Source organism: Labrus mixtus, chromosome 4 (assembly GCF_963584025.1).
Source record: "Labrus mixtus chromosome 4, fLabMix1.1, whole genome shotgun sequence".
Lineage (NCBI taxonomy): Eukaryota > Metazoa > Chordata > Actinopteri > Labriformes > Labridae > Labrus > Labrus mixtus.
In genome coordinates, this window is record NC_083615.1 from 18,862,101 (window position 1) to 18,877,262 (window position 15,162).

The window sequence follows — 15,162 nt, forward strand, 5'->3', positions numbered from 1 at the left end:
GTTGGAGAAGGCGCTCCGCTCGGTGTCCTGCATAACATTTATCATCATTCATCAAAGTTTTTTTTTGTTCTGTATTCAATGTTTTAAAAGAAGTGTTTGCACGTCTCATGACGCAGCTGCGTGGGACATAAAACTATCAAACTGAAACATCCTGCAAACTTCTCTTGCTCGGTGTCACCAATTTATTAGAAAAAATCCCAACATCTCTGTCCCTCTGAACCTTTGTCAAGTGTTTTCTTTTGAGTTTTCTGTATTAAAATAAGAAAAACAGGTGAAGTTGTCTGAGTTGTGATTTATTTTGAATGCAGGCGACTATATGAGTTGAAAAGCATGAAGAAGAAGTTAAGAAACATTTAAAATGTCCATAGAAACTTTAAAAAAAACAGAAGAAACGTTGGTTGTATTTTGTTTAGAATTATGTTATAACACCTGTAATTGACTTTATTGTGGCAAAGAAAAAAAACTCAATATCCGACCTTCATTTTTAGAGCAGCAACAGATGAAAAAAAACAAGTCATCCTCATTTCATGAAGTTCAAGACAAAGCTTTTCCTGCCACCTAGTGGTCATTCTGTAGAATACACAAATGACACTCGATGTGAAATATGACACAAGAATCCTGAAATTAATGCTGCAAAATATACAAATGCTCCTGAGCTACAGGAAGAAAAAAAATCTCCAGATCCAATGCTCTTTAAAATGTTGGGTAAATAAATGATTATCTGTTTTCCTTCTGCTAAATGGACTTGAGCTTGTTGGGTTATTTTCTAGTCTTCTGGCTACTCAGAGGGCTTTTACACCGCAGGTCACACCTACACATTCACACACTGATGGTAGACTCTGGGTTAAGTGTCTTGCTCAAGGGCACATGGGACATGTGTTTACTATGATCATAATTGGTTCTCTGAAGTCTAAATTAATTAAAAATAAATCGATTCATCCGTAAAGTATCTTATCAGCATACCTTTTTACAGTTTTAACCTCAGTTTCTTTATTTAGGCTTTTGTATACAGTTCTTAACACTTAAACGCATCGTGTGACTCCGGTGTTTACGTGCAGACGCTGAACGCACCACGACAACATCATTTTCCAACCCTCTGATTGGTCCGTTACCCGCTGTTTTCACCACGTGACAGCGAAGATGGCCGCCTGCGGTCGAAGTACAGATGGTAAACTGTTCGTTTAAACGTGCCAGTGGCTTTATTGAAGCAGTTTTTTGCTCTGAGTTTATTTTTTATTTCGTATTTCAAACTCAGAGTTTACGAGGCAGCGAAAAAAAGCTTCCAAGGGTTCAGCTATGACGTCAAACAGCTCGCAGCTAGCCGCGGATGCTAACAGGCTAACTGGTAGTTTAGCTTCTGGCTTGCTTTAAAGGCAACTTTTTAATCACCCAAATGACTCGTAAATAAAATGTATGAGAGTGTTAAGTCTCCTTATTTACCTTATATCTTATTAGCTTGTTGTCGCGTTATTAAAATACATTAAATGACAAGATGCACTGGTGTCTTTCACTGTGCTGTTTTGTTGTATTGTCATGTAAAATCATGCACTTTGTAGATTTTAGAGATGAAACGATACTATCATGATACGGAATATGATAAGTTGAATTAAACACATGGTAAAAACGCTTATTTCATCTTCTACATGCAGAACAGATGGAAATAACGTGGAGTACTGGGACTGTCCTCCTGGCAGACTGGGTTGGAGTTAAGTCTGTGTAGACTAAACTGGAGTCTTGTTTCCCTCTCAGGTCAGGACAGCATACTGGAGCCGCTGTGTTTCCCAGAGCAGCCAGCTGATGGCCCCAGCGCTCCCAGTCTGCAGAGTCCCAGTTCAGAGCTGCTGGTGTGTCTGTTCTGCCCCGAGTCGGTCCCCCTGCAGCAGAAAGACGGCCTCCTCAAACACCTGCTGCTGGAGCACAAGCTGGTCATCGCTGACGTCAAGCTCATCGCAGACCTCCCAAAGTATGAGCCATGTCTGGTGTCTGGATGACTTCCAGGTTTCTGATTAGATTTGAAGGATCCCTCCAGAGAGAGAGCTCGTAGTTACAGAGGACGGTGCTGTTTTCTGTCCTCCCTCAGGTACATGTTGTACTGGAGAGGGAGATTCCTGGAACAGCCAGTCACAGATTTCTGCAGCGTGATCAAGACAAACTCCACGGGTCCAGTTGGTGAGTAGCTTCACAAGAAGAAGAAGAAGAGAGTGAGACCGTAAAGCAGCAAACCTCATCAGCGGACGTCTCCGTGCGAGTGTGCATGCTTTATCAAAACTGTGTCGGTAACTCCTCACCTCGTGGGGAAAGTCAGGATTACGATTCACCATTTTACTCCGCTTTTCTGTGACGTGAACCACGTGTCATCGTCTGTGCACAATGTGAACACAGACTTCAAAATGTTCTTAGTCTGAATCTGTACATATAAAACAATCAAACTGACTCGTGTAGCTCTCGTTCCTGTTACCACTGGTTGTGTCTGCCCTTACAGAGAAGCAGGAGGACTACTGTCTCCTGTGTGACGTCCTTCCAGAGGACCGAATCCTCCGAGAGAGGCTGCAGCAGAAACGACTGGTGAGGACATAAAAAAAAACAAAAAACGGACTCATCTGGCTTCAGTCGTCTTTTTAGTAGTTTTGTTTTGGAGGAGAAAAGCCAAATAGATGTTGTCTCTGACTCCTGCCCGGGGACTACAGATGTAAAGTAGCTCATTGCTAACTCTGGTGCAGCTAGTTGGCTGTACACTGTCCCTTAGGGTCAAAATCAGGTTTCCAAATCAGGACACTCAGAAGGCTTATCCATTTTCTTTCACACTCCGTTAAGCATTTGAACTGCCTCGGTGTATGAAATATTAAAATAAATAAAGCTGCCTTACACTTCATCTTTGGAGGTAGCGGTGCCTTTCTTCTTCTTCTTCTGTGGTGTCTCATTGACGCTCGGTTTCTCCTCAGGAGGAGGTTCTGGAGCAGCAGCAGAAGGAGAGAGACGACGGCAGCTTCCATCGTCTCTGCATGTTCTGCAGTGAAGAGTTCTCTGGAAACAGGTGACTCACACGAGAGGGGTCGGAGGTTGCTAACGGCCGCAGGTGTCGGTCATATCTGACCACTTTAAGAAGCTAGAAGTACGGCATGATAACGTGTAAAAGGCGGAAACAAGTCAACCATGTTTTCTGGTTTTTCACATCAAACTGATTCAAGATTGTTTTTGATTTAAATTCTTTAAAAAAAAAACTACAAATGACAACGACATGACTCAAAACAAGGTTTACTTTTATTTGATCAATTTCATTTAACAGAAGCAAACTGAATTTCCCTTCTGAGGTTATAGTTTAGATTAGATGATTAGAGCTCTCTGCTGTGTCCCTTTCCTGTCATACAAAGGGGAAATGAGTCGACTAAAGCTGGCTGCTCTCTCTCAGCTGTTTGTGGGCTGTAGCAGTCCTCGTGCATCTCGTGGTGAAACACGATTCTCCCACTCGGCTGCACGCCGCCGCCGTTGGTCGTGCTGCTGCCTTATGGTGCAACAGTCTTTGAACAAACTTTGCAGCAGTCTGTGGTTTGTTCAATGTCTGACGCTGCTGAACCAAACCAGTTCACCAGCAGCGTCCTGAAACCACAAATACAAATTAATTAAATGAAATGGATTCATCGCTACTAAAAATGTCTGAAGTATTTATATATATATGCAAAATAATCCTTACACGTTGGTGCTTTCAGGTCGTCTCTGCTCAACCACATGGCTCGAGAACATTCCTTCAGCATCGGCCTGCCCGACAACATCGTCTACTGCGACCAGTTCCTGGACACTCTGCAGAACAAGCTGGACAAGTAAGACCCGACACAACGAGCACAGATCACACGATACTGACTTACTTAGATTAGATCGTTTAGATATAAACAAATAGTCACCTGTTTATAACCACCAATGTTCCACGCCGTAACAGGAAACTGAGAGGGTGAAGCTGGTACTTATTTTAACCCGGTTCATCATCTAACTCAGGTTTCTGAATCACACCTGAGCATGTTAACAGATGCTGCGGTGTGTCTCTACAGGTAGCGGTTAAATCCCTCGCTTCATGGGGAAAGCCTTAGTCTTAAACTCAGGGCCCCGATGTGAACATGAACATGAAGATGAAACTGAAGCTGACTGTGTTTTCTGTCCTCGTCTCAGTCTGCAGTGTCTGTACTGTGAGAAAACCTTCAGAGATAAAACCACGCTGAAGGATCACATGCGGAAGAAAGCTCACCGCCGCATCAACGCCAGCAACCGGGAGTACGACCGCTTCTACGTCATCAACTACCTGGTACGGTTCAGCACGCCGTCACAGAGTGTGTGTGGAGAGGTCAAACGAGTCATCACTACAGATATTATTAACGATGAACAGCAACGAGTCCACAAGATGAGGACTAGAAGTATCAGACCAGGATCGTGCATGAACCTGTAAACAACAACAACAAATACAGCTTGACGATCAGATCAGCTCCTTCTCATATTTGCACAACCATGAACACATCCCGAGTAAACATCTTGATCTACTATCAGAAGTGTATATTTGTATTTATCCTTCTCTGCGTGATCTCTGAAAGTCTCCCTCCTCTGTCTCTGAAGGAGTTGGGAAAGAGCTGGGAGGAGGTGCAGAGCGAGGACGATCGAGAGCTGGTGGAGGACGAAGACGAGTGAGTCGACATGATGTCTTAATGTTCTCTGATACTCTGACTTAAGGTCGTTCAAATATTGGATACTTTTCCATACCACATGTTTTAAAGAGATTCAGTCTTCGTTCTTTTACTGATTACAGAGAGAGAGAGTGAAAGGGAGAGGGAGAGGGAGAGAGAGAGAGAGATTTTGTTTTGTTTTTTAAACGTACACACACTTTCTTTTTCAGGCGCCCATTTTAGTAATTTCTCTGAATAAAAGGCACGTTACTAAACCGGGTGCAGCCAGAGAGCAGAGGAGGCGACATCGGCTTAATCAGGCAATATGCTGGAAATGCATTCCTGCAGTTTAGACAGAGTGCAGGAGTTTACTTCCAACTTTTTTTCTATTAAAACAAGAAGTAACTGAATACTGGACAATAAGTTACAGGAGGGACTTTTGTTTTTGTTGCTGTAGAATCAAACTATCTATTATTTTTATAAATACAATCGAAGCACAGTTTTAAAATCTGCTATCATGACAACCCTCCTCTGACGAGTGAATCGTTCCTGTTGTACCTCCTGTGTGAGCGTCTCCAGCTGTCTGATTCTCCACGTCTGTGTTCTCTGCAGTGATTGGTCGGACTGGCAGGCTCACCCCGTCTCTGCTGTGTGTCTCTTCTGTGATCATCAGTCGGAGACGATGGAACAGATCTACTCCCACCTGAAGGTTCAGCGACGCCTCAGAGGAGTTAAACTCAAAGTGTTTCACATGGTCACGCTCCAGATTTCATTATTATTCCTCCTTTTCTTTTTCAGGACGCTCACGGCTTTGATCTCCATAAACTGAGGACCGACCTCAGTGAGTAAAAGCACAAACACTGAAATCAAACCGGGTCTTCTATGGCATCCAAAGTCCTACATTTAATATAAACATCCTGAGCACAGAGAGTCCATCATAAACATAATAAATCTTTCAGACCTCAGGTTCTACCAGCAGGTGAAGCTGGTCAACTTCATCCGCCGTCAGATCCACCAGAGCCGCTGCTACGGCTGTCAGGAGAAGTTCGCCTCCAGAGACGCCGTCCTGCGTCACATCGTGGCTGAAGGTCACGTGATGAAGCTGCCGGACGTGTCGACGTGGAACCAACCGCAGTGAGTCCAGCGGCTCTGGTTTTTATTTCTAACCTTCATGTTTGATTCTCAGAAACAGTCTGCCGCTCTTTGTTTTGATGCTGCCACTAGGGGACGATGTCGACATTTAAGTTTTCAGTTCGATCATCGGAAACAGCCTTTAGATGTTCGCTTATTTATGAAACACGATGTCAAAATGTACCAGACGAGCTTCTGTCCGCTGCTTGTGCGACCTCGAGGGGAGAGGGGTTGGAGGTGTGTCTCTGAAGGAGGGTGGAGCCTTTATTATGGAGGAGGTGTGGCCTAACAGTAGTTTGTTTTGGTTTCATATTGGTGCTCAAGGGCGACATCTACTGGATCTCCTTGAACACGTAAACCTCATGCAAGGTCATGGCGTTTCTTAATCGCCCCGTTACACTGCATGGCGTGCAAAGACGAGAAAAAGCCGAGTAATCATTTGGAGGATTTTAAGGTTTTCCTCTCAATCTCTCCTCAGGTATTACTTCCCCACATACGAGAACGACGCCCTCCTGTGCACGCTGTCTGACAGTGACGAAGGTGAAGGTGACGCCTCGAGGCACGGCGAGGAGGTCCCGGTTATCGCAGAGGACGTCTCAAACCTCAGAGCGCTGAAACAGAAGAGCGTCCTCAACACGCTGCTGAGGAACAGAAACTCCTGCAGCTGAGACCGTGCACAGACCTCGGGACAGTTCTTCATCTAAACACAGTTTTCCTCCTCGCGCCGGGGAGAGATGAACGTTTAAGAACTTAGACGGCGCTCTGCAGAAAAACTGACATTTCACCAAGCATGCACCTTGAACATGAACTTTAAAAGACGTCAGAACACGTTTTCAGAAGTGCAAAATCAAAATAGTTTTCTCTTTAAGGAATAAAGATTCATCAGAGACGTTTGTCTTTCATACATACTTTATTTCCTGGAATAAAAATGTAATAACTGTGCTGTATGAAAGAAGGTGTTTCTAAGAGCCATTTCCACATAATCTGTGTGCGATGGGGTCCTGTGACTGCGCGCACACTCCAGAAACTATGGGGATGGGCATGCGCCATCCAACGGAGAAAAATCTGCGCACAGACTCTGTGGACACTGGTGGTTACAGATGCAGATACATGAAACCTTAAATCAGGACAGAATCTGTTTATTTAAGTAATAACACCCTGAGCTGTGACACTTCAAACCAAAGACACAGAGACTCAAAAAAAGAAGAAACATCTTAGAAAGAGTTCGTCAGGTGTTTTAAAACCTGGGTTATAGTTTTCAAACATTTTAAGATGTAAATGAGAAATAGGTACAGAAAATATTTAGAATTCCTCAACTTTAGAAAACCTAAAAATACAAAACAGGCTGTACTGGGATCCAATTAACCCTTTGAGGAAAATGAATCCCACTAAAAGCAGTTTTTTTTTTTTTTTACCGACAGGCTCAGATTGAGCCAGGGTCAGGGGTTGCAAATCAGCCACAGCTAGAAACCTGCATGCATGACATCCACTTTGTATTTTACATAAGAAGCCATGTTCACATGTCACATTTTCCCCAGAATCACAGCATCATCATCACAGCCTCTTTGACTGCTGCTGACTGGAGTGATCCACCGAAGCCATTCCTAAACTTACTGTTACATAAAAGTCCACATTTAAAAAATGTAGGAACATCCCTTTTCTGTTCTTGAAAACGTTAGAGCTGCCCTGCTCCGCCCCCTCTCTACTTGGCAGTCTTGTTGTTTTTCCCTGGTCCGATGTTCTGCGTTGCTTTCCCGAGAGAGACTTGTCGTATGGTGGAGCCGAACTGCAGCGTGCTCAGAGTCTCCACGGCGTCCGTGATGTCCGGACTCACGTTGATGTTTCCTGCTCATTTTGATTTCTCTTAAATCTCTGTACGAGGAACCAAGGATGTACAATTTCTTTTGAGACGGATACAAATCAATCCAATCAGGGTTGAACTTTTTGCACATTGTCAAATGATGTAGCATGAAGCGATGTCAGCCGCCGATGTTTATCTGTTGTGTCAAATCAAGTTAATGCTGACGTCTCTTACACCTAACCACAGATTCAGAGAAGAGGTTTTTATCAAGCAAATGGAGTCACCTGGAGGACAAACTCTGAGAAAATGTTGCATTGTGGGAGTCTGACCCCAAAAGGAGTCATGAATCAAGCATCGATATTTCTAGCTCCGTCCACCAGTTAGTTCAGAACTGAAGACGCCTTTCAGAGGAGGAGAGGTGAAACGTCTTCAAGATCTGAACTAAGTCCTGATGCTTTTGGATGAAGCCTCGAATGAACCATGACCTGATGACTGATGTGCACATGAGTCCTTAATGAGTTTGCCTGTCGTGTAAACTGAGCATTCTTCACGTTCACATAAAGCCATGCATGTGTTGTTTTAAGACGTCATGTACAAGAGGTAACCGTGCTCAGGCCCGATTAGTCCTGGAGCAGTGTGAGCGCAGACCAGCGGGGGACTTGAGCACGATACGGGACAACATGGCCGAGTGTGAGTGCGCCCTCACCTCAAGTCATTTGTTTACCAAAAAATCTGATAATTCAGGTCACAAGAGATTGGGTTAATGTTGACATGTTTGCAGCTTTTCAAACGTCATAATGAAACGTTCCTCTGTGCTTAAAGACACCTCACCCGTTTGCTTTAAGTGACTTCAGTGTCATCGTTTGCCTTTGCGTCTCCGCTGAGGCAGGGCTGCAGGGGGTGGGTGATTTTAGAGTTCCTGAATGGGACGTGGAGCGCGTTACACTTCAGAGCGCCGAACACCTGAAGTAGAAACAACAGCGACCTTTGACCTGACCAATCACTCGTCTTTTACAGAATCATTGATCAGACCATGTGAGTCCTCAGTGAGTCTGTTTACGTGGACTTGAGAATCCCGGGTATTTTAAGAATCCTGTTTTTGTATTTGTGCGTGTAAACATCATATCCCCATTTCAGAAACCGGGACCGGGTCTTGACCAGGTCTTGATAACTATATGTCTTGGTCTTGGTCTTGACCCGGTCTTGATAACTGTATGTCTTGGTCTTGGTCTTGACCAGATCTTGATAACTATATGTCTTGGTCTTGGTCTTGACCCGGTCTTGATAACTGTATGTCTTGGTCTTGGTCTTGACCAGATCTTGATAACTATATGTCTTGGTCTTGGTCTTGACCCGGTCTTGATCACTAAATGTCTTGGTCTTGGTCTTGATATGTCTTGGTCTTGGTCTTGACCCGGTCTTGATCACTACATTTCTTGGTCTTGGTCTTGACCCGGTCTTGATAACTATATGTCTTGGTCTTGGTCTTGACCCGGTCTTGATCACTACATGTCTTGGTCTTGGTCTTGACCCGGTCTTGATAACTATATGTTATACTATCTGACCTCTGCGTGTAAACTGACTCGTCTCATCACGTATTGATCACCCGTTGTCAGGTCACACGTCGCACAATGACACGTGATTAGTCTCATTTGGCCCCTGACAGCGGGTCGTTGTTTCAGGCAGGAACTTAAGAGCAGAGGGATTTCCTGACGTTGTTCCCTCCTCTCTAGATTCTCACTTGTGTTGTTCTTACTCTCTGATGTTTGTCACTTAAAATTGTAGATTAAATGTCACATATTATTCAAAATGTTTCTCTAACTCTAACATGTGTCTCTAGTCTGTCTCCAAACCCCCCCATCTTTTGCCTGCTCCACTTTTCAGAAAATGTGTGCTCAAACAGGCCGTTTGGAGATTTTCCCTTCATGACATCACAAAGGGCAGCAACCCCTCCCCCAGGTGGGTGACACTCCCACAGCTAGGTGTTTGTTCTGCCCTCTGAGTCTGCCTTCTCACCGTAAACAATAGGACATGGAGCGAGAAAGCCCAAGCCCTTCCAGAGAGGGGGCGTGGTCAGACACAGCTCATTTACATATTTAAAGCTACAGACACAGAAACAGCCTGTTCTGAACAGAGCTGAAATAGAGGGGTTTATAGACATGATCAAATACAGGATCAGAGTGGATTTAGAACAAGAAACTTCACAGACATGTTTTGAGGAGCTCTGAGACTTATTTACACTGGTTGAAGAGGAGGAGAATATGTGACCTTTAAATTAGCCATTCATATTGGCGGCTTTGAGGAAACATCTCACTGAAAAGCATCAGTGAAAACACTTTACATGAGGTTATAAACTGCATATCTCTGACCTGATGTTGACTCCAGGGTTTTCCTTGTTGCCCATTATGGTGTACATCTTCCTGGAGCCCGTTTGTCCGTAGGCCAGAATGCAGACGTTATATCCATCCACGCATGACGTTATCATGGGGAGAGTTCCTGCAAACACATCGTCCTGCAGAGAGAGACGAAGAGATCTCTGAATCTAAATCTGTCTTTATAAAGACGAAGACTAGAGAGGCTGATGTTTGATCCTGGTTCTCAGACTCTGTTGTAGCTCAAAGACTGAACTTGAAGTGTTGCTCTAATTTGTCTGTTGTTTCCTCCTCCTCTTCTTTTAATGCTTTACAAATTGTTTCTCTGATCTCAAAGAGACTCAGGAGGATTCCAGCTGTGCTCGTGTCTTCAGATAATCTTTAAATAAACATTATGAACCATCATGTGCCACTTAACCAGGTTAAATAAATACATTAAAATCCAATCATAGTATAATAAATGGAGGGCTGCGGCTCTGCCATGCCCAGAGCTCGTTAAGATTTGCAACTCGTTAAGATTTGCAGCTCGTTAAGATTTGCAGCTCGTTAAGATGTGCAGCTCGTTAAGATGTGCAGCTCGTTAAGATGTGAAGCTCGTTAAGATGTGCAGCTCGTTAAGATGTGCAGCTAGTTAAGATGTGCAGCTAGTTAAGATGTGCAGCTCGTTAAGATGTGCAGCTAGTTAAGATGTGCAGCTAGTTAAGATGTGCAGCTAGTTAAGATGTGCAGCTCATTAAGGCTTCCCTGACGGCACATTAAAGCACAGCGTTGTGCTCTTTAACAGTAGCTGTTCCAGAGTGGAGCAGAGACTCAGGACTCTCTGCTAGCATGCAGTCGTAGAGCGCCTTTGTGTTTCTTGTCTTCTGTGTGCTCCTGTTGCAACGCAAATATCCCCTTGTGGGACAATAAAAAATCTGAATCTGAATCTGAATCCTCTTTCCATCAACGCAGTCCATGAAAATCAATGCAGTCCATCAACATCCCAGCAGCCTCCAGGATATCTTTCAACCAACCATCTCATGTTCTCCAACCCTGAGAACCAGCTCCTCCCCTCAGGCCGACGATACAGGGTTCCCTGAGGCGGGAACAACCGATCTAAAGATCCCTTTGTCCCCTTGTCTATCAAAGCCCTCAACACCACCTAACCTGTAAGGTGTGTGTGTGTGAGTAGTGTTGTAGTCAAGACCACACTAACACTTATCCATCCATAATCCATCCAACCATCCATCCATCCATCCATCCAACCATCCATCCATAATCCATCCAACCATCCATCCATCCATCCATCCAACCATCCAACCATCCATCCATCCAACCATCCATCCGACCATCCATCCATCCAGCCATCCATTCAACCATCCAACCATCCATTCAACCATCCATCCAAACATCCATCCATCCATCCAACCACCCATCCAACATCCATCCATCCATCCAACCATACATTCATCCATCCATCCATCCATTCTCCCACCATCCATCCAAACATCCATCCATCCATCCATCCATCCATTCTCCCACCATCCATCCAAACATCCATCCATCCATCCAACCATACATTCATCCATCCATCCAACCACCCATCCATTCTTCCACCATCCATCCACCCAACCATTCACCCATTCATTCATCCATCCATCCAACAATCCACCTCATTCATATAAAGTCATATAATAAACTGGTAGCTCACCTGCACGGTGGCGTCGCTCCGTCCCGCAGGTGTTCGCTCCGCCTCCCCGGCGCGTTCCAGCCTCTCCGGTTGGGATCCTTCAGGGACGGACGCTCCGCTTCTCATCCTGACGCCTGCTACCAGAGAAACACAGAAACAACCCCAGAGAGGGAGAGACTCACACACAGACCAGCAGGTCATGAGAGGGCTGAGCTTGGTTTAGTTCCTTCTTAATTATGTTTAGACCTCCAAAGAACCAGAAGCCTCCATGCCTCGACTTCCTGAGATGTTTTAAAACTGTTTGATCTTCAGGTCCGCCCTGAACTCTTGGAAAAGAGTGTTTAGTTTTGCTGACCCCCCCTGCGGGAAACAGAATGATGTGAAACCAGAAGATCTAATTTCGCTTGAAGTGACTAAAATGACAAAAAACCATAGACTGTAAATATTCCTGGAAGTGAGTGAGTCACCCGTCTGTTCCTGCAGGGGGCGCTGGAGTCCCATCTATGGCGGTCTCCATGCTGGAAATGCTGTCTCAATCTAACTTTCAGTCAACCTAACGACAGGCTGAGAGCTGGAGCTGAGGCGGGTTTTAAGCCTTATGACAAACCGTTACACCACGCCCACCTGCCAATCAGGTCAGCTACACGCCTTATTGTGAATAACTCTTATCCTTCATCCAATCAAATGGATGAGTCATCAAAACATTCACCCCCCGTACAGTGTGTGCTGATCGAGACATGAGCTAATCAGACCTATTTGTTTTTTTGAACCAGGCTGTAAACATGTTAATCTCTGCTGTAAAAACCGGCTTTTTAGAATGGGTGTGTATGTGACTTCCTGTGCTTCAGCAGCCAGCCTCTAGTGGACACTCGAGGAACTGCAGGATTTTACACTTCAGCATCGGCTTCATTTTTTAACATTGTGCAAAAAACACGAGACCGTTGGACAGTGTCTGTGTTTGACTGTGTTCACAACTCCTGCACTTTATCTCTGAACCAAGAGACACATTTTAAACACTAGGTGTCAGAGTTACATATTGCTCCTGTAATCGTTGTTTGCTCTGAACTTACTGTTTTTAACTACTGTACTGTTTGTCTCTCATTAATCCTGTACTGTTGACTTCAGGTTGCAGGTACAGAGCGCACTGGGTGAGGACTAAATGAAGCGTCACAATCTTTGTACCAAGCTGCATCCAGCTGCTCAACAAGCTCTGATCATTCAGTAAGAACATGGCACTCTGTAACCTCAGATCCCAACATGTAATCATGAGACGCTTTAAAGAAGCAAAAACAGCCTTCCTGTACTACTTCAACTCCTCACTAGAGGGCAGCATCATTTCATTAATTTGTTTGAGGAATTCAAACAGCGTGGTCCCTTAGAGAGACTCAAAGGACTGAAGCAGAACAGAACAGACACATAGAGAGCTGGAAAAGAAAACATAATAAAGACGATTTAGCCGCTCACCTCAGGTGCTGTTTTGACTTTTGCAGACAACTTCATCATGTTCACACCTGTCATGAAGCTTGATGGAAGACAGTAAGTCTTCTCTTTGATGGGTTGGTTCTGTGAAGACCCCGCCACCCGGCCAATAGTCGGGTCTTTGTTTTGAGTCTTTGGTTTGCTGCTGTCTGTGTGATTGCTGCAGGAGGTGTGTCCTGTCTGCAGGCTCATCAGCAGGTTCGGCTTCAACTGGGCCTGGTGCACTCATTCATTCACTCACTCTCTCGCTCACTCTCGCTCGCTCAGCCTGATCAATGTTTGCACATTTGTTTTTTTAGTTCCTTATGTTAGCGCACTTTTCAACACACTCTTTCACCACTGATGAAACAGATTCAACACGCCTCATAACTCATTTTAAATGATATGTTTTCTCTGATAAACTTCAGACTCCTCTTGTCTTTCGCCCTTACCCACCAGCCGGGTCATGATCTTTTGAAGGTCCAATAGATGCCTCAGGATCAAATAGTGCAAGCAGGTCTTCCTTCAAACCCCTGCAGATGATCCAACACGCAGCAGCACAGCTCAGAGCCGCAGCCGACCGAGGTACATGACTCTGACCTGGAAGAGGGCACGTTTTAAAAAGAGCTTCATCCCCTCGGCTGTTGAAGATCTTATCAAGTTTACATGCTGACTGTTGCTTTGATTGCTGTTATACTAAACCATGTACCAGCTGTGTAAACTTCAGAGTCATCTTGATAAGAGTCAAGATTTTTCATCCGCTGAGCATCTGATTCACGTAAACATTTATCAAACCACTGACGTGCCCCAAAAGAGCGCACATCACTCCGCTGTTCATCTCCCTCCACTGGCTCCCAGTTACTCTCCCATCAAATTTAAAACTCTGCTGCATCGCCCCTCCCTGCCCAAGCCTAGAGCGGGGCCCGCACGCAACCATCCCCGACACACAGAGACACTGTTTGCTCTGCAGCGCCATTCAGGGAGCATTTAACCGCCTGTATCTGTGTTCTGAATCAGACAGTGTCTTCTTGTTTTTTTAAAGATTTATTTTTGGGCTTTTTATGCCTTCATTTAGAGACAGGACAGTGGGTAGGGTCAGAAAATGGGGCGAGAGAGCGAGAGAGTGGGGAATGAACCACTAGTCTAGCGGCGCCCTAGTCGTGCTTTTTTAACTTTTCTGCCCCGGCTTAGCGAGCACAAAAGCGGCGCCATTCAAATCAGTCCCTCAGGGGTGTCATAAAAGCTCCAGTCTAAAGGGGGCGCTCTCAGGGATTCAGACTTGTTATGAAAGGAATCATCCTCATTGTCTTTTACAGTTTATACACGAGCTGCTTTAAACTCTCAGTTTGTGGCACATGAAGCGCTCGCAGCATCCAAACATGGTGGTTCTGTGATGAAGTGAAGAACGCTGAGCAGCTGGTGAAACCCTGCAGATATATTCACTCTGTGCCATCGAGCAGTAAAACCCTCACTGATTGGCTCTTCTTTTTTTTTTTTTTAAATGAACGGACATATTTTCTTTTTCCTGGAAGAGCTGCTGGCGCTTGAAGCAGCTGTTTGGCGCCCGGGTGTCGGGTGAATATCAGAGAGACTCTCTTTCTGACTCCACAGCCGGCCAGATTAGAAATGAGGAGCGATAAAGGAGGAGAGGAAACGGGTTTCCCAGGAGAACAATCCGGAGAATGACTCTCCATTCACACAGAGACGGAGAATATTGACACTCTCTCACAGCCAATCAGCTTTTAGTGGCTTCTTCTTTTTTTAATCAGAGAGTCTCAGAACATCTGCTGCTCCTCCGTCTCATAGTCTCTCTGTCCGTCTGTTTGACTGTCTCAAAGCCAAGTCTTGGATTAATCCAGATTTGGCACAAACACAACAATAGCTGTGTGTGTGTGTGTGTGTGTGTGCAGGTGGTAGATCATGCTGCAGCAGGTCTTTTCATGCTCCTAAAATGTTAAAGGCACAGTATGTAGATTCGGCCACCAGGGGGCTCTCATTCAAAACAATAACAAAAAATGAAGTGGAGGCTGGTGGGGAATCATGGGAGTGATTATCTCTGCTAAATATGACTTCGGGAGCGTCTAC

The 15,162-nt window shown here is 44.9% G+C and overlaps 1 protein-coding gene and 1 long non-coding RNA gene across 2 annotated transcripts in view; both read left to right on the forward strand.

The window, feature by feature from the left end:
• Positions 1-15,162, forward strand: part of LOC132973575 (uncharacterized) — a 285,267-nt gene that overhangs the window by 51,197 nt on the left and 218,908 nt on the right. The gene's annotated exons all lie outside the window — the stretch shown is intronic.
• Positions 1,086-6,719, forward strand: znf277 (zinc finger protein 277). The gene is made up of 12 exons (XM_061036165.1): positions 1,086-1,168; positions 1,750-1,963; positions 2,081-2,169; positions 2,483-2,565; positions 2,943-3,034; positions 3,708-3,818; positions 4,162-4,294; positions 4,600-4,667; positions 5,259-5,355; positions 5,445-5,487; positions 5,606-5,780; positions 6,256-6,719. The coding sequence occupies exons 1-12, from the start codon at positions 1,141-1,143 to the stop codon at positions 6,443-6,445; spliced, it is 1,323 nt and encodes a 440-aa protein (XP_060892148.1). The 5' UTR covers positions 1,086-1,140; the 3' UTR covers positions 6,446-6,719.

Coding starts and splice junctions, on each gene's coding strand:
- znf277 (XM_061036165.1), top strand. CDS start 1,141: ATGGCCGCCTGCGGTCGAAGTACAGATG. Junction 1,169..1,749: donor CTGCGGTCGAAGTACAGATG/GTAAACTGTTCG, acceptor TTTCCCTCTCAG/GTCAGGACAGCATACTGGAG. Junction 5,781..6,255: donor TCGACGTGGAACCAACCGCA/GTGAGTCCAGCG, acceptor ATCTCTCCTCAG/GTATTACTTCCCCACATACG.